At 39.8% G+C, this 19,651-nt stretch overlaps 1 protein-coding gene across 1 annotated transcript in view; it reads right to left on the reverse strand.

Moving 5' to 3' along the window:
* The window catches only part of TRIM44 (tripartite motif containing 44), an 85,415-nt gene extending 65,770 nt beyond the window's left edge, over positions 1–19,645 (reverse strand). The window contains exons 1-2 of the mRNA XM_015559015.1: positions 19,239–19,645; positions 4,980–5,057 (exon numbers count right to left, since the gene is read on the reverse strand). Coding sequence (XP_015414501.1) covers positions 4,980–5,057; positions 19,239–19,511 — 351 coding nt within the window. The 5' untranslated portion in view covers positions 19,512–19,645. The remainder of the gene's footprint in view (positions 1–4,979; positions 5,058–19,238) is intronic.
* Between the last annotated feature and the right edge of the window lie 6 nt (positions 19,646–19,651).

Raw genomic sequence — 19,651 nt, forward strand, 5'->3', positions numbered from 1 at the left:
TACCTTCTTGTTCATAGATCAATGTTCAACCACTGAGCCACACCAGCCAGGCTGAAGACACTTTTTAAAAGGATAACTTCTAATAAGATTAGTATGAATTTGAGATACATAACTGTGTTTTTAACTGTTTGTTTCAAGCATGCTAGCTCTAGGAAACAACGAACAGCATATCTTAGATGGAAAGAAAAACAACCAGTATATAATTGAGAAAGTGGCTGTTATTGACTACAGAATAGGAGGTTAGTTTGAATGAGTTTAACATGTTATGCTTTTGGTTCAGTGCTTTCTGAGAAACTGGGCAGAGAGAAGGAGGGAATCAATGTGTTTTCCAAGCTTCAGTTTCCTGAGAAACTATGAAAGATAACTGCCTAGTCACTACAAAGGAAAGTTATAAAGGACTCAAAATATTTTAAATTTCTTTAAAATCCACACACACACACACACACACACACAAAGGAAAAAGAAGGAGGAAAAATGACCTATAATCCTACTGTTCAGAGAATAACTGATAAAAACACTTAGGTGGATATCTTTTATTTTTTCTAAACAGAATGGAGGGAATCAATGTGTTTTCCAAGCTTCAGTTTCCTGAGAAACTATGAAAGATAACTGCCTAGTCACTACAAAGGAAAGCTATAAAGGACTCAAAATATTTTAAATTTCTTAAAAATCCAGACACACACACACACACCCTGATTAATTGTATCTTTTAATTTCCCTAAAATCTATCATAATTATAAGAAATCTACAGACAAAATCCTGTTTTGTGCAATAAATGTTTCTGAAAAGTTTGGCTGAAAAGGGATCCTGTCAAACACGTTAGGATGCCTTATTTTTGAAAAGACCACTTCCAATTAAACTAACACTGATTGTCATTAAAAACAATCTCTCTCCACTGCATACAAAGTCCTAGATTCCTGGAGGAATGCTCCCTTTGAAATGAGGCTTGCCATGGCCACATGCATGCGCACAACTTCCTCTGTCCTGTGCCTTATTTACCAGCCATCACTGGCCCTGATTCCTGTCCTCAGGTTCACCCCAAGTGTCAGGGACTTGATATTTCCCCTGGTTTGTAAGTCAGCCCACTCCAGGACCATGGCTTGGGCCTTGATCATCCTCTTAAATCCTGCCCAGAACTCCTTTCCCTCTTTTTGGCTTTGCTGTTTCTCTGCTGGAGATGACTGTTTAAAGGGATCCTGTCCTCTCATGCATCCTGAGCTGACTCTTCAGTCCACCTACCCTCCCCATCCCCTACTCCTTTGCCACCTCGGCTCAATTTATTTGTTTTTTAAGCCTGGATTTTATGTATTTTTCTTTTTTTTAAAGTTGAAATCACTGAATTTATTTATGAAGGGTCTTCAGCTGTTTGTGGGAAAAAAAATGAAACAAATCAAAATAAGAGAGTAGGAACATAGCCAAGGTTCCAGCTGTCTCCAGTCACTCAGGCCTACTGAATCAGACACTCTGGGTTTGAGTTTAACCCTCTGTATTTAGTAAGTCCTCCGGGGAGTGAGTTCATGCACACTAAAGTTGAAGAACTACTACTCCAAAAGCAAAGAGGGGGTATCTCATTAAGTCTATATTATTGACAAAGAAGAATGTCTAAGATATTCTGTATAATAAAACTATAGGTAAAGTGTAATTTTAAAAAAGGTTAGAAGTGTTTTTCCACATGGAAATGTCGAGTAGGTTATGCAATAAACTGTTGAAGTGGTTAACTCAGGGGAAATTCATTTTCCTTTTTCTTTATGGATATCTGTGTTTTTAATCTGTAAGTATATACTATTCTTAAATTTTAAAAGATGGTTAATCTAGGCATCTTTCACTCCTCTCTGGCAACATTTGCAGATAAAAGTTAACTCAGTCCCAGGAGACTTCAGTGTCTGGACTAATCAAGCTTTGTGCTGCTTAGGGAATTCCAAAGGAAGTGGGGTAGAGATAGTGCTCAGTGCTCCATGACTCAATCAGTGCTTCTAGGGAAAGCTGCTGTACCAGGAAATGACAGGTCAGAAAGCCTGAGAGATGCTGCCTTTCTTAAACAGGCCAACTTCTAAAAAGGGATGGTGGGGCTCCGAGGGAAAACAGAACAGACTAAAAACCTAAGGGTTTGCTTGGAAGACACCAGTTTATTGCTAGGAAATTGTCTTTGTTGCAGAAATTCTGTTTTAAGTGCTTCACTTTTCACCACCCCCCATGTTGTGATCTGGCAGTCATTCCATCATTATATCACACTGCAGACTAACGTAGTCCTTCTTCAAGCTGGCTCCAGGTAGATACAGCATATGCATATGACAGACTAAAAAGAGGCTTAAAAATAAAACTGGTTGGTGGAAAATAATCCATGGCCAGATAAAGAAGATAAAAGAGAGGCGAGTGTGTATAAACGTATCCAAGATCAAGGGAGATCCTAACAAATACCCTTCAGCTTATGGTGCATCATGGGAAAATCCTGAGGCTTCCATGGTTGCTCTTATGGGACCACTCAATTCTTTCACCTCTGGCAAGTTTCCCACCAGCAGTATTATGCATATTCATAGAGGATCGCAAAGCACTTTACCTGCATTCATCATCACGTACAGAAGCCACTCAGTGTAACTGTACATATCCTCTCCATCTTCACTGCCTAAAAGCATGTGGATGTGGCAGAAACAAAACATACAGTAGAGCTGTTGTCCCAGAAACCAGAGAAACTTGCTTAAAAAGAGCAGCTTTCAGTAGTCTTTAATAATTAATTTATTCATCTTCACTAAAAGAAAACTACTTACACCAGGGATCTTTTTTACAATGACCTAAGAAAATTAATAAATGTTATCCCTGGAACCCTAACCACACCAGAAGACAAAAAATAATTTCTAATGTCCCAATACTTTCAATGCTGTATGAAGAGAAAATGATCAGGTAATTGGTGACTGCGGCCAACTTTTGAAGAGACGGTCATTTTCTGTGGCTCTGCTTCATATAGTATTTCAGAGTAGGAAACAGAGGCACACGTGAACATATGGTAGCAAGGAGATGAAGGCTTGGTCTGCAGCATGATATAAAACATAGAGCACAGGCCTGGAGTCAGAGTTCGAATCCAGCTCTAAATTATACTAGATTTGGGGCAAATGACCCCACCTGTCTGAACCTCCGTGTCCTTCTCAATAATATGGGAATAATAAACTACTTTACAGAGTTGCTAAAGTAATCACAAATATGCAAGAGGGGAGGTGGAATAAGGAGTTAGTGTTTAAGGGGCACAGTTTCAGTCTGAGATAATAGAGTTCTGGAGATGGATGGTAGTGATAGTCACACAACAGTGTGAAAGCACTTAATGCCACTGAACTGTATACTTAAAAACAGTTAAAAAGGTAAATTTCATTATGTAGATTTTACCATTATTATTTTTAAAAATATGTAAGGCTCCTAGCACAGTGCCTGGCTCTCACTCAGTATGTGTTCAAGAAATGCTAGTCTTATTCCACTTATAAATAACTTTAAATCAAAGAAGAAAAGGAGATGTGAAAAGTCAAACAATCATGCTCCATTCCCAATTTAACTGAGCGGCTCTGACTCTCAGGCTGAGCCAGCTGGCACCCCTATCAGGTAATGTGCTACAGTAAGTATCTGGGCAGGAGAAGAGAGGCTGTGTTAGTCATAATCCCTCCAACGTGTTCAGTTCCCAGTTCACCCCCACCCTGGTATGGCATCTCCCAGAATATCAATCCTACAGTCCCAGCATCTTGCAAAGAAAGCTGGGAAGTTTAAACCATTTCCCACACCGGACTCTAGGTCATGAGGACAAAAGCATTCGCAATGACAGCTGGCTCCTGTAAGTTGGGGAGAGACAAAATGCTAATGCTGAACACCAACTGTATGGGTCTGGAACCTGTTCCAGTCCCCAGCATTAAGCTATCAGTATTTCAGATGCCTTTGGCTGAATTTAATGGACACAAAGGACAATAGTCTCAAAGGCCTGGTAAAGGAAAATTAAAAATCCACTTGTCTGCAGTTCAGGAAAAACAATTAATGATTATGTGTTGTACTAGTAAGCCAGAAAGTACAGAAAGGGAAAATAGATGACTTATCTCTAGGCATATTAAGACACTGCTTTTGATGGGTCGGCTTAATTAAATCTTGATGCAGTGTTCTTTTTTCTCTCTCTCTCAAATATATTTTTATTGATTTCAGGAAGAAAGGGAGAGGGTGAGAGAGATAGAAACATCAATGATGAGAGAGAATCATTGACCAGCTGCCTCCTGCACACTCCACACTGGGGATCGAACTTATAACATGGACATGTGCCCGACTGGGTTCATAAGTCGATGCTCAACTCCTGAGCCATGCTGGCTGGTCTTGATGCAGTGTTCCGATAGATGACTGTTAACAACCCTCGAACTTAGCTCAACGAGAATGAAATACAGGTTTCCCTATTCCTATGAAACTTTTGTAAGCTGAAATGGTGTAAAGCAAAGACACATTTACCATTCATTTATATGGAAAATATTTTTAGGGTTTCCAGGCCCCAAAATATCACATACCAAATCATGCTAAATATGCTTAATTACCAGTTTTATGCTAAATGAAACACCGCTTAGGAGCTCTCTGAGGCTTTTCTGATATCTTAGGACACATCTTGCTAACGGATTCACAAAATAAATGGAGATAAAACACAGATGCTCACAGACACGGTCAAAGCTATAGAGGCTGATACTGAGATGCTGAGTGTAACTTCAGGAAGGACCTTGGCAGAGCCACTTGCTCCTCAGGGCTGTGCTGCCTCTAACAGCTCCTTGCAAATCAAAGGATGAAGGCTATTTTCACTTTTCTTCATTAAAGCGATAAAAGTGAAAATTCTCTCCAGATTTCTTTCAGTTAGTGCAAACAGGTACTAATGCAGGTCTTTCATAAAAAGCAAAGTAGTGTAAAGTGAACTTCCAAAAAGTGGGAGATACCCATACTTGGGGTACCAATATTCAATAAATCCAAACAATACTTACTTTAGGGTCTGAGCTCTTGAACTTTAACCTTTCCACCAATTCTATCATTGCCGCCTTTAATCCGCCTGAGTCTTTGCTCTAGAAAAAAAAGAAAAGTCGGGTCATTAAACAGCATTTTGTTGCTCTCTCGAACACAATCAGCATTTCATGGGACAATGAAATGAAAAGCAATTTTTTTTCCTCAGCCAAGAAAATGAAACAACTAGGGGGAGCCGCGTTGCCCCTCTTCCTCTTCTCTAAGGATAAAGAGGGCCGGAACATAAATTGCCCAGTGGCCTGGAATGAAAATTAAATGCAATGTGTACAGGCTGACTCACTGCTTCATCTCAGTGCTCAATTATGCCAGTGTTAACTTAGGGCTGGGGCTCTGCAAAAGAGATTTCCTTCTGAGATGTCTATTTAATGACCTAGTGATTTTTATTTTGAACTTCTACACACTAAATACAGAAGTATGTAATATTAAACATTCTTAGAAAAACAAACTCAAAGAAAATGCCCTGAGATATCATTGGAAATGGTATTACAGTGTGCTGGTTGAGTATGGGTTTTTTAGTCAGACAAATGGTTTCAAATTTGGGGTCTGCCATTAACTAGTTGACTAACCTCTGCCAAATTACTTATTTTCTCAAAACCTTCTTCTCCTTCCATAAAATGGGGATAATGAAGCCTCCTATTTGGAGGCTTAATTGAAATAGGGTTTGTAAAGGTATTAGCACAGTATGTGGCACACAGTAAGTGCTCAATGAATGTCACCTATTACTATTACTGTTATTCCAATAAAAATGTAATGTAAGCCGCAATGCAAGCCATGCATGTAATTTTAAGTTTTCTAGTAGCCACAAAAATAAAGTGAAATTAAGTTTAATATATTTAATTTAACTCAGTATATCCAAAATATTATCATTGCAACATACAATTTCAACATGAGTTATTCAAATATTTTTTTTTCATACTAGGTCTTTGAAATCTAGGATGTACTTCACACTTATAGCCCAATTCAACTTGGACTAGACATATTTTGAGTGCTCCAAAGCCATATCTGGCTAGTGACTACTGTATTAGTCAGCACAGATTTAGAGCATACTAGTAGAGATTCTAGAGCCAAAAATTCAAGTCCCAATTCCAGCACTAGTGTGTGACCTTAGGCAAGTAACTTAGCCTCTCTCTTATCTGTAACATTAAGTTAAACACAATATCTATTTCATAAAGGTTCTAGTAAGATTAAATTAGCTAATATATATCAAGGTGCTTAGAACAGGGCCTGACACATGGTAAATGCAATAGATGTATGAGACTTTTATTATTGTCTGTCTCCCTCACAATGTTTTAAATTCCTTAAGAGTAAGCACCACATTTTTTATCTCTGTATGTGTGCCCAGCATCAAGAAGGTATTTAAAAGTATCTGCTGAATAAGATAATGAACATACAAGCTTAAGACATAAATGTCCCAATAATAATACATGTATGCAGCATGATCTAAAACCACATGAATTAGTTTTATTTTCTAATCTCAGCTCCTCTAAGGTATAGGGTAGAATCATCACCCTCATTTTACTAGTGACTAAAAGGAAATATGAAGAAGTAAAATGGTTACCATTTTTATGGAGCAGGGGGAAAAATAAAGAAGTACAATATGAACAAACACTATAAATATCTGTTTCTTAAAATTGTCCCCTGAATCAGTGATATTTGCCAAATATGCAGAACCAACTCCAAAACAGGAAATAAGCACCTCGTAAGAACCCATCATATAGATTAAAATAGACTACAGGCTAAATTTTTTTCCCCATTTAACCTCCTTTCTCTCCCAAACCTATATAGAAACAATCTGATGTAACATGACTAAGGCAGATACCCGCTTTAGATGTGCGCTCCAAACACACCTTACTTGACATTCCCATTTTAGCTGTGGTTCTAAAATTTAATAATATGTATGTTTAAAATGACGATTTACAACTCTCCAAATTTCTTCACCAATTTAAATCTTTAACTTCTGTGGTATCACAGTAGACAACTGGGGAAGGAATCTGGAGGTCACATACCAGGGAGTGGGTGAGACACACAGAACCTAAAAGTGGGTTAAGTTGCCAGACACAATCTTGCTTTTATGAGATGATCAGACAATAAAGCCTGTCTGGAGATACCATTCCTCTAACCTGTTTCTCACTGGCTGAACAAGCAGGTCACTCGTCCCTGGAAAGCTCTCTTCTCTCACATCCCAGCTGCCAGAGCCCATTTTAAGCTCCTCAGCAAGAGCCCTGATATATTATGACTTTCCCCCTGGCTCTAGAGCACAGACAGGAATGTGTGAAACTGTGCCTTAAAAGATTCAGAAAGCAAACGGAAGGATGAAGGAATCCCTAAGAAGCAGACAGCCTGTTTGCAGGCAGATGTGCCTTGTGTGGAGAGATAAGGGAACCCTTAGCCTTCTTTCATAAAAAGACAGTGTGTCAGCAGAATCCTTTCTCCTTTTAACAAAGCATCAGCAGCACTGCCTGCCCAGGGGACAGAGAGAGGAGGCACAGAGACTCTCCCTTCAGGAGATCCACCATTCCACCTCCCCACCCCACTCTCTCTGAGGATTAGTCTCAAAGCTCAGTTGGGGTCTATATTGAGCCAGCTATATGAGGTCTCTAACTGGGTGGTGAAAAAACCTTCCCCTGTGGAATTTTTTAACCCATAACATAAGCAGTTGGTCAGAAGAAAGAGGCTCCTCTGGGCAGACCTCTTCCTGAAAACTGCCGGGCTGGACTAGAGTACAAATGGAGGACCCTGGCCCCCCAATCCACCATCCTTCTCTTTCCACACCCCAGCCCTTTCCTGAAGCCCTTTCCTTATGAAGCCTAAACACATTCAAACTAGTACACTTAAGTTCTGGGAATATCCCTCTCAAGTAGTTGCCCTTGACCACCCTGACCTTGAAAAGCACATATAAGGGGCGGGGTCTAATGGCTTGATCCATCTTCGGGAGGATGAATTTAGAAAGAGGCTCTGCAGGTCCTGGAAGTAGGCTCAATGTAATTCATCAGGTAATTCCTAGATCCTTGGTATTTGGAGAGTGGTCTAGAAGGCGATGAATATGGCCAAAGAAGGGTCTTCTAAAGCATAGGGCAGGGGCAGAGGGTTGTCTAGGTCTAAGGTGTTTTTTGAGTATGAGTGCCCCAGGGTGGTATCATGTTTTAGTTAATTGTTTGTTTGCAAAGGACAGTCATTAGACAAAGGAAATGGGAACAGGAGATTGTATCCTCATACTTCCCTACCCTGCTGGAATAGAACAGCTGCCTCTGGAACCTGTGTTCAAGCAGAGAAGACGAGAATAGTAACAAAAGGCAAGATAATTCTAACCTTGTAGACATTTGGTTCCATAAATGGGCAGATTCTACTCTGTCAACTCTTGGGGCAGGCACTGTGAGAGGCAAAGAAGTCAAGTTCTCCTGATACTGCTCCTCTTCACCTCCATCCCACACAATGCATTCCAAGAACATGGAATTCAATGTGAGTATATCTTGCTTATGCACCTCCTTCCTCCCCTACAAGAGTGTGGAATAAAAAGAGACAAGTGCTATGTTGGGACACCCACCCTACCTCTCGAGTTCGATCACTCTGTAGAGATGTGGGATGCTTCACAAAGGCCAGCTCCTAGGGATGAGTCATAACACCAAGAAAAAACAAAAATACCTTATTCTTTACTCTCCAAAGCACTTTCATATGATTTTTCTATTGGTATTTCACACTAAACCTAAAAAGTATATTATCACTTAATATTTGAGAAAATGACTGGTGGAAATAATAAATGCCTGCAGGAACCCCCAAATTACACATACACCTTCATTGCATTTCATGGTAACACTACTTCCTAGTGTATTCTCACTTCATAATGGGGGAAAATAGTACTGTGGAAGTCAAACGATGTTCCCAAAATTATAGAGCTAGGAAACAACAAAACCAGGATCAGAAAAATCCAAATGAGAAAGATTAAAAATACAACTGAAGAACTTGGCATCAAGAGTACACAAGAAAATACATAAGGGATTCCTATAAATAAGAAAAAGACAAATGAGCCCAAAAGAAATCCCAACAAAGGGTATGAACATTATAGAAATGTCAAATGGCTAATAAACATATGAAAAGATGTTTTTAAAAGCTCAAATTACTTAACATGTCTCATCCATTATACTGAAAAAAGTTTTGATTTGATAATATCAAGAGATGTGGGGCTCTGGGTTAACAGGACTTTCATATGTTGCTGATATAAAATGATAAAACTACTCTGAAGTCAAATGCCTAGCAAATCCATTTCTCTCACCTCTTGAGAAACACTAGCACATGTGTCTAGAAGGCATGCACAGAAGTATTTATTGCAGCACTGTTTATAATACTGAAAACATTCTAAGTATCCATCAATAGTGGGTGACTTGCCCTAGCCGGACTGGCTCAGTGGATAGAGTATAGGCCTGCAGACTGAAGGGCTCTGGGTTTGATTCCTACCAAGGGCACATACCTCCCTTGACAGGAAGTTAAAGGCTTCCCGACCCAGGTCCTGGTTGGGGCTCCTGCAGGAGGCAACTAATCCATATGTTTTTCTCACATTGATATTTCTCTCTGTCTTTCCCTCTCTCTGGAAATCAATGAAAAAATATCCTCGGGTGAAGATAAAAGTTAAAAATAGTGGGTGGCTAAATAATTTACATAATTAACCAATTATAAAATATGATATAACAAATCAAAATAATCTGTATGTACTTCGATACATGACAAGACATAATGTTGAATTAATTTGCAGAATGCTGTATTCATTTTCTTACAAAACCACAAAATGCTTATTTTCTATGGGTGATGTATATATGTACATAAAAAAACTAGAAAAGCAATGATTTGAGGGACCAGTATCAGGAATAGTAGTAGGAAGAGTCTTAGACTTACCTAAATGTAAGTCTACAAAGGGAAGGGAGGAGAGAAGGAAGGATAGACCTAGAGCTTCTTGGAGTGCTTCTCTCCATGGGTTTGCCCAAGTATAAATACTGGGACTCCATTCCCTCTGCACTGAAAACATATGAACCAGCAGGTAAGAGCCAGAGGTCTTTACCTGGTGTTCATGTATGAATTCCAGGCAGTATGAAATCCCCAAAACTGTATGCAACATGTGAAATGTACATGCACTTTCCTAGGGAAAGGATTTAGCTTTCCTCAGAGTCCTCCAAAAGTGTAACCTTCCCATAGTGAAAAGAATATTGCACAAAGAGAAAGGAGATCCAGGTTCTATTCCTGGTTCCTCCACTAACTGCTGTGTGAGTTTGAATGAGTCTGGGTTTCTGTTTCTCCATCTGTAAATGAGGGAAAAGGGACAAATCAGAACCTATGTATACTAACTAGTATTCGGCCTGCAGCCTACAAAACTTTTTAGGTCTTTAGAGTGTTGTCCCACACAGTATAATGGGAATTTTTAAATTAGTTGCTAATTTAAAAATCAGGAGATATTACATAACAATAAAGCGTTCTAGCTTCTTTTGAAAATCTGAAGGTATGATTGTACTGGGCTCCCATTCCCACATAGCAGCAATTAGCTGAAGCTGAATAGCAACTATCACTTCAGCCCAGGCCAGCTCTCTCCAATTTGTCATGGTTACCCTGGCTTGCTTCTCTCATTTACATTACTTTTCTCCTCCCTATAGACATCTGAAGTTGCTATCCTGGAAGCAGCTCTCTCTGGAGGGTTTTTTGTTTGTTTTACCTTTAAGGGTCCTCGTTTGAACACCAAGAAAGTTGAGCTGTCTTTCTTCATAGAGGTTCAGAATATCTCAACACTTGTCTATCCATTCACCTCAAAATACAGAAATAAAATAGCTCATTCTAATGTAAACATCCTTTGAAAATGGGCAAGGGGCAGAAGCAGAGTTGCAATATGGTAGGTAAACATGGCATAAGAACAAGAATTATTTCTTGACAACCAGTCTCTGTACTATTATGGGAGTCAGTCAAGTGCCAATAACCATCTGGGCACCAAAAGAAAAGTCTTGTGTCAGTAGAAATGTAACTGTAAGTCACTTAAATATCCTCAAATGGCTCCTAAGTATTGAATCAATATTTCAAAGATTCAGAGGATGCTGAGTTCAGAAAGAATACTGGCTGCCTGTTTTGTTTTTTTCTATCCTTGTGTTGGTACCATATTTAAAAAAAATAAAACAACCTATTACTAGTCAAAATACTCTATAAAATTTCCAGGAAGAAAATTTTAGATAGAAGGGAAAGACTAGTTTTAGAATATTCAAAAAGTGTGTACATATTAAATGCCTTCATACGTCAGGAGAGTGTGTGTACCATTTAGAGAGGTTAAATATAAGTCGAAATAACTAAGTAAGAATAGAGGCAAAAGGGGATGGTGGGAAGAACATGTACTTTGGGATCAGACCTAGATCCATATCCTGGTCCTTCCACTTATTAGCTAAGTGACCATCTGCAAATCTCAACCTCTTTGAGTATCAATTTCCTTATTTGTAAATAAGAATCATAATAACACAGCTGACTGTGGGAATTTTATTGAGATCAACTGAAAAAAATAAATGAAAAGCACCTGACCTAAAACCACTTAATAACTGTTATTATTACTACTAGAGGCCCAGTGCACAAAATCATGCACAGGTGGGGTCCCTTGGCCTGGCTGGCAATTGGGGCCGATCAGGGCCTTCTCGCCCAGTCCCAATCAGGGCAGATTGGGCGGCCAGCGGGGGGGGGTAGGACTGAGGAAGGTTGGCTGGCTATGGGAGGTTGGCCGTGGGAGTGCACTGACCACCAGGGGGCAGTTCCTGCATTGAGCGTCTACCCCCTGGTGGTCAGTGTGTGTCATAGAGACTGGTCGACCCATCATTCGTCGACTAGTCATAACGGTCACTTTGGCTTTTATATGTATAGATTCTCATCTCTGGAATCCCAAAATTCAACAGCAGACAAGAGTTTTCTGACTCTTAGTTTTATAACCTCAGTTGAAGTTTACCATTTTCATTCTTCACACACATTAAATCAGAGTTTACCACTCAACACAGGTTACATCCTGCCAGGGTTCACACAGACCCAAAATACAGAATGGAGAACAGTAGGGATGCCTATAACATTCCTCCCCATGATTGCCTACTGAAAGAAAATGGAGGCTATTTTCTAACCAGAAAGTAAAGGGAATATTGCCCCTGCCTCCCCTCTGCTTCTATAAAAATTTCCAACAGTTCAGAATGTAAAACAGAATTTAGAGAGGACAACCAACAAGACTTGTGAACCTAAAATTAGGCTTACCAGCTGTGTTTTGGTTAGCTAGTGCATAAGGCACCAGCAGGACACTGAAATATACAGGAGCCTCTTCTCTGAAGACAAGTTTTTCACCAGCTTATCTGCCCACCAGAGTAGAGAAGGCAGAAGGAGCAGAAGGAGAGGGGGCTGAATAGCTTTCACCCAAAGAAACTCAGTATCCAAAACTTCTGCTGCTGCCAGACTAACTGGTCTGGCCTTGAACTCAGAATAGAACCTCAGATGGCTCTGTAACAGTAGTAAGAATAAGAGCCACCAACTGCCGAGGGCTTATTATATCCCAGGCACTGTGCTCCTCACATGTATGATCTTGTTTGTTCCTCACTATATAACCCAATGAAGAGAAACAATTTTGATACCCATGTTACATATGAGGAAACCAATACTCCAAAAGGCTAAGTGAATTATCCAACATGACACAGCTAATAAGTATCAGAATAGGACTCAAACCCATAGACTGCAAAGTAGCCAACTAAAACAAGACTGCTGGGTCATTCGTATTCATTCTCCCACTCCTTAGTAACAGACCACAGCTTTTAGCTAGATACACTGTGGCCTGGAGAAAGATTACTTCCCAGCTCCTCTTGCAATTCGCTAAGTCCATGGTACTGAATTCTGGCCAATGAAACATCAGCAGCAATGTGTGCAACTTCTGGGGGTTCTCTTAAAATAGAGGGCAGTGCCCTTCACTTTCCTATGCCTGCTATCCTGAACTTGAATGTGCTGGCTGGTCCCGCAGCAGCCATCCTGGTCCATTGCATCATAAGGATGGCAGAGCGGAGCTGGAAAAAGCCTAGATTCTTCATAACCTCGTTGTTCCTCCCTACCAGCTTTAGACTGTCTCCATCCAGGCTTCTTTTACACAAGAGAGAAATAAACATCTATCTTGTTTGAGTTGCTGTTATTTTGGATTTTTCCAATTTTTTTTCATTATTTTAGATGCAACTGAACTTAATGTAAACATTTATATACTAAATCATATGCAATACTGTCTCTTTGATGCCCTGGAACTAGATGAGATTATACTTCATAGCATAAATGTACCAAATATTTCATATATGTGTACTATCCAACAGGCCCTGCGCTAGGTGCTGAGAACACAGAGATGGATAACATATAGACCTAACCCAGCGGAGTTTATAACCACACAGGAAAGAGACATGGAAATGACATTGATAGTATACCGCATTTAGTGCTACAATAAATGTGTACCAGCTATTGTTATGGGAACACAGAAGAAGTTTACCTAATAGTCTGTATCTACTAGTAAAATCCTATCTTTGAAGGAGCACCTCCAACACCATCACCTCCAAGAAATCTTTGCTGATTCCATGCCTCCAGCAAAAATTAATTTCTCTGAGTCCACATAACATACTGTTTGTATCTTTCCTATAAGACTATGTATAAGCTTTCTGATGTCAGGAACCACTTATTATTATTCTCAATAGTTCATACATCTCACCATAGTACTCAAACATTATTCATATAAATAAAATTAACTTTAAAATATCTGTCTTTGACACTAAGTTAACTACATGCTATAGTTTCAACATATTATAATGTTTTTCTCTAATAGTCCATTTAAGTTAAAAGCAGATTACTCTGCTACCTGCCAAAAAACTAGCTAAACACATCTGAAGTGAGTTTTATAATTAAATGTTCAACAAGAATAATCTAGCACTTTATAATGTACATCAAAGTCACTGCCCATATGGTTATTTGCCATAAATTATGGATTGAGCCTTTAGTATATTTGGAGAATTATGTTTGTTTGGTTGGTTTTATTTTTTAATTCTTGATTCAGTTTTGATATCTGAAAAGGGCATCAATGTTGATTTCTTCCCAATGCCACGTTGACTTGATCCCAGTCATACTGACACACACATGCCAAAGACAAAAACACACCACGGCCAGAGTTTGTGTTTCTCTCGTCCCTTTCCCATCTCTACTCCACAAATCAAGAGTAAAGGTTTTGTGCTATCCATTCTTCTTGGCCATAGGATCCTGGTACAGAAGTCATCAGAGCAAAAATTGGTGAAATTCTAATAAAGTCTTTAGTTTTGTTAGTAATACTGTTCCAGTGTTAAGATAAGCAGAGTGCAGTAATCAGCTTTTGAACTCAGGACATTAACAGATTGAAAGAAACCGTGCTGAGCATTTATTTGATTAGGAGTCGAAAGTTAGGCAGGTGAGCAGAAGGTAACTGAAAGCAAAGCCTATGGCATTTGGGACATTTAAAGAAGACCCTTTCCATACAGATTTGGAATCTTCCCACCCCTGCCAAAGAGTAAAGCCCCAGAGTAAAGGCAAACCAAAGGGAGCTTGTCACTACCTGACCCGCCAAAGGGGACTGTGGGGAGTGTGGCCTTGGAGCTGAACAAAATGGGTTGAGGGGGTGGCTTGGGTTGGGATGAAAGAAAATTCTTCAAGAGGCTGTAAACTTTGGAAGACACTTCCTGAAAATTTGGTCTCAAGCACCTTAGTTTAAGGAGATTCTAAATAAGTTATACTTTCACGCTTTAGCGGAAGCAAACTGAAATCCTCCTTCAAATACAGTTTCATGCCAAGACTTGGGAAATCCCAACAAATAATTTTTTAAAGGCAATGAGAAGCTATGCTGTCAAACATAATGAACAAAAAGAAATAAAGGAACAAGAAAAACACCATCCAAAACAATAACAGAGACCTAAAAAGTCTTCATCTACTGAAAACATCACCGATTATAAATGAACACACTTACTTTATTCTTAAAGGAATAAAGAGGATAGCTGCAGTATGAACAAAAGATAATAGAATAAGATTCATATATTTATACTAATACATTTGGAAATTTAGATAAAATAAACAACTTTTGGGAAAATAACATTAAAATTGACTTAAGGAAAATAGACAACTTGGGCAAAACTATAACCATTAAATAGAATCATAGCCAAAAATACTATACAAAACAAAACAACAATATTTCTCCTGTCTTCCTTCTCTCCCTCGCCCTCCTCCCCCAAACCCTATGTCTTTTCAAGTCCAGAAGGCTTCCATGGTCGTTTAATACAACAGGACTCAAACCCATTGACTGCAAAGTAGCCAACTACCAATCATTCTAGGAAGAAATATTCCAATCTTATACAAACACTTCCAGAGCATTAAAAGAGAAAGAAAAAGAAAACATGAGAGAAGCAAACAACTTCATATTATGAAGCCAACATAACCTTGATAGTAAAATCTCATGAGGACAGTAAAAGAAAATTATGAGTAAATTTCTCCCATAAATATAAATTAAAAACCTACACAAATTATTAATAAACCAAACTCAAAAATGTAAGGACACTTCATCATGGCCAAGTTGGGTTTGCCCTCGAAACACAACGTTGCTCTAATTATACAATATAATAATAACAACACAAAGGGATGGAATTAAGACCATATATATGCATATACCTGTATTTGCTAAAAGAAGCACTTGAAAGATAAAGCAAAAAATTCTAATGAAAGTGGGAAACCAGGTGAAAGGGGCAAAGGTGAAAGATAGGCTTTTGAGACATGTAAATATATCACTGATTTTTAAATTTAATAGTAAATCAGTTAATGTAATTAGTCACATTAACATAGTAAGTGTAAAATCACATGTATACCCTGATACAGAAAAAGTATTTGATAAAACTTAAGAGTCCATTCAGTATTAAAGAAAACTCTTTAATAAATTAGGATAGAAAGGAGATTTCTTAATCTGATAAAATATATATGTAAACAAAAAAACAAACTACTCTCACATTATTTGTGAAATGTTGTAAATCAATCCTCACTTAGGAACAAAGCCAGAATAACCACCATCACTTATACTAAACATTATACTTCAGGTCTTATCCGAGGCAATGAGGCAAGAAAAACAACAACAGGTATAAGGATTAAAAAAAAACAAAAACTGTCCCTCTTTGCAAATAACATTATCATCTAGGTAGAATGAACCTATAGACTAATTACTCTAATATGTAAAGGAATTTAAGAAGATACTTTAATACAGAAATCGATATGTAAAAGTTAATCATACGCCTATATATAAACAATTAGAAAACAAAAATTAAAAACATTTTTTACAATACTATAAAATTGTAAGTAACCAGGAATATTTTTCACAATAACTTAGAAGATCTTTCAGAAAAAAATTATAAAACTTTATTGTAAGGCAATAAAAACACCTAAACAGATTAGAAAACTTCATGTTGTAATGATGTTAATTCTTCATGTATTGGTCTATAAGTTAAATACGATACAGAAAACATCCTGCAGGCTTATTTTATATAACTTTATAGTATGAGTCTAAGAAATGTAAATGGCCAGACTGAATAAGACACTCTCCAAGAACAAAGTGGAAGAACTTGCTCTACCACATATTAACACATGTTTCAAAGTGATAATAACTGAGAAAACTTGTTGTTCACATACAGACATACTAATAGATCAATAATAGTATAGAATAAAAAGGCCAAGAAACACATTCACACACATTTGGTCACTTGATAAATGACAAGTGGCATAGCAGGTCAGTGTAGAAATGATAGGTTTTTCAATAAATACTGCTAGAGCAGCTAGCTGGCTACCTGTATGTGGTAGAGGAGAATGAAATTGAGCCCCTACCTCCACTACACAAAAATCAATACTAAGTTGAACAAAGCACAAAAAGCACTATCAATAAAGAAAAATTATTGATGACAATTCTATTACATTAAAATAAACAACTTCATTCAAGGCACAAATTTTTAAAAAAGTAAAGAGAAAACAGAGTATATAAGAAGATACTTGCAACCCATATATATAAACAACAAAGAAGTCAGAAATAAACATGTAAAACTTCTATAAATTAATGAGAAAAAGATAGATAAACCAATAGAAAGGACCTGAATGGGCACTTCAAAAGAAGAAATACAAGATATTCAGTCATCAGTGATCAGAGGAATGCAAATTTAAACCACAAGAAGATATTACATATCCACAAGATTGACAAAAATTAAAAATTCTGTAATAGCAACTGTTCCTGAGGATACAGAGCAAGATCTCTCAAGCACTCTTCATGGCAATGCAAATTGGTACAACCACTTTGGAAACTATTTGGCAGCATCTAGTAATGTTAAAGACTAGAGGCCCGGTGCATGGATTCGTGCACCAGTGGGGTCCTATGGCCTGGACTGCAGGGATGGGGCCGAAACCAGCAGCATGACATCCTCTGAGAGGTCCCGGAGTGCAAGAGGGCACAGGCAGGCCAAGGGACCCCCCCCTCCGCCAATCAGTCTGTTCCATGTGTCCATGTCTATGCATTGAGTGTTTGCCCCCTGGTGGTCAGTGTGTGTCACAGCTACCGGTCTAACAGTTGCTTAGGCTTATATATATATAGATATTCATAGTCTATGACCCAACAATCACAGTCTTAGTTTATATTTCACTTAACTGTATGCAGATGGGTGCTGGGAGACATGAACAAGATTGTTTATACCAACATTTATGATGGCCAGAAGCTCCAGAATTTGGAAATTAAATATTCATTGTAATTATTTTTAAAATACATTTTTATTGATTTCAGAGAGGAAGGGAGAGGGAGAGAGAGAGAGATAGAAACATCAACGATGAGAGATGTACGCCCCACACTGGGGATCCACCCCCACCACCCGGGCATGCGCCCTGACTGGGAATCCAACCGTTGGCTCAACCAATGAGCCACCCCGGCCAGGCTCTGCCTCATTTTAAATTGCTGTAGAGCATTTCACAGGGCAGAGCCCTTGTTGTGAACGCGGAAGTTATTTCCAGGATTCTGCTCCCAGGAACACTAACCCACACCTCTCTGGCACTGCATGAGGTTCCTCTAGGGCAGGCACCAGTGGGGTTGGCACAGGGTGGGGACAGGAACTCCACATTGCCCTCTGCACAGGTTACCCGAGGTTACATTCCTGTGAGGAGTATCTGCACCACCCACTTAATAAACTGATCACTCCAGTCCTGGCAGAGTAGCTCAGTTGGTCAGTGTGTCGCTGGATACATCATGGTTTTGAGTTCCATCTCCAGTCCGGGCACATACATCAACCAATGAGTGGATGAATAAGTGGAACAACAAATTGATGTTTCTCCCCCCCTCCCTTCTTCTCTCTCTCTCTCTCTCTCTCTCTCAAATCAATCAATCAGTCAATCAATAAACTGATCTCTCCATTCAAACATTCCTCCTGGTTAATGCCCGTAGTTTCATCAATTGCATACATCACACTATAAATAAAAGGAAAGTCATTTGCAAATTCATTCATTCAACAAATATTTAGTAATGTCCACTACTTTCCAAACACTATTCTAGGGGATCAGCTAGGCCTTCTTACAAAAGATGGAGGACTGAAGACCCCCCCCATTCCCATCCGAATGTTGCCTCCACCCTTTCATCCTCTCTTCCAAACATGTATTAGACATGAAGAACCTAAAAGGAACTCAGGGCACACACGAAGTGATTATCAAAACCCCAACCCTGGGCGGTGTGGACACTACTGGCTAGGATTCATTTGGCAAAACTCAAGAGCCCTAAGTCCAGGCACCCATCTCAACAAGGGTGATGCTGCGGGGACAGGCTTAAGTGGGGTCCAATCTCCCCAACACGTGCTTTTTATCTGGGATCCGGAGGCCAGAGCCTTCCAATCTTCCAGAAACTGTCTACTAGATGTTGTGGGGACATGCGTTTCTCTCGGGTCGGAGTCCAGAACTTTTCACCTATGGACTGGCTCCCGGCACTGATTCCCTACGGAGTTCCACCCAAAGGGGAACTGAGCTCCCAACTGCTCCCAACAAGCGGAAGAGACAACGTCACAGGGACGTGATCAAAGCGAATGTGGCCTCAGCGACACCACCTGCCACCACCTGCGTGGAAACCCAGGCGCCCTGACCTCTCGGCCTGCGCCCTGACCTCTCGGTGTCCTGACCAGGAATCCAATACTTACTCGCAGCTCTTCGAAGGCTTCGTCCAGGGTGGAGAGCTGGTGGCCCTGGTGGGCCCCGATGACCGGACACAGGACACAGATGAGCTGCGTATCTTCCTGGCAGTAGGTGCTCAAGTCGAGCCCGTGGTCCGGGCACCTCCTCTGGGCCACTCTCTCCGCCTCCATCTCTATCTCTGGGTCAAATTCGCTCTCGGCCTCAGTTTCCCCCTCCGCCTCCGACTCTCCATCTCCGTGGTTGTCTTCCTCCGCCTCGCTCTCTTGCTCGTCCTCCATGTCTTCCTCACTGTCGCCCTCGCTCTCTTCCTCCGTCTCGCTCTCTTCTTCGGAGTCGCTGTCTTCCCGGGACTCGCTCTCCTCCCCCGCCTCGCTCTCTAGGTCGCCCGCCTCCTCCACCGGGGCCTGCGCGCCGGCCT

The sequence above is a fragment of the Myotis davidii genome, unplaced genomic scaffold (genome assembly GCF_000327345.1).
Source record: "Myotis davidii unplaced genomic scaffold, ASM32734v1 scaffold94, whole genome shotgun sequence".
Taxonomy (NCBI): domain Eukaryota; kingdom Metazoa; phylum Chordata; class Mammalia; order Chiroptera; family Vespertilionidae; genus Myotis; species Myotis davidii.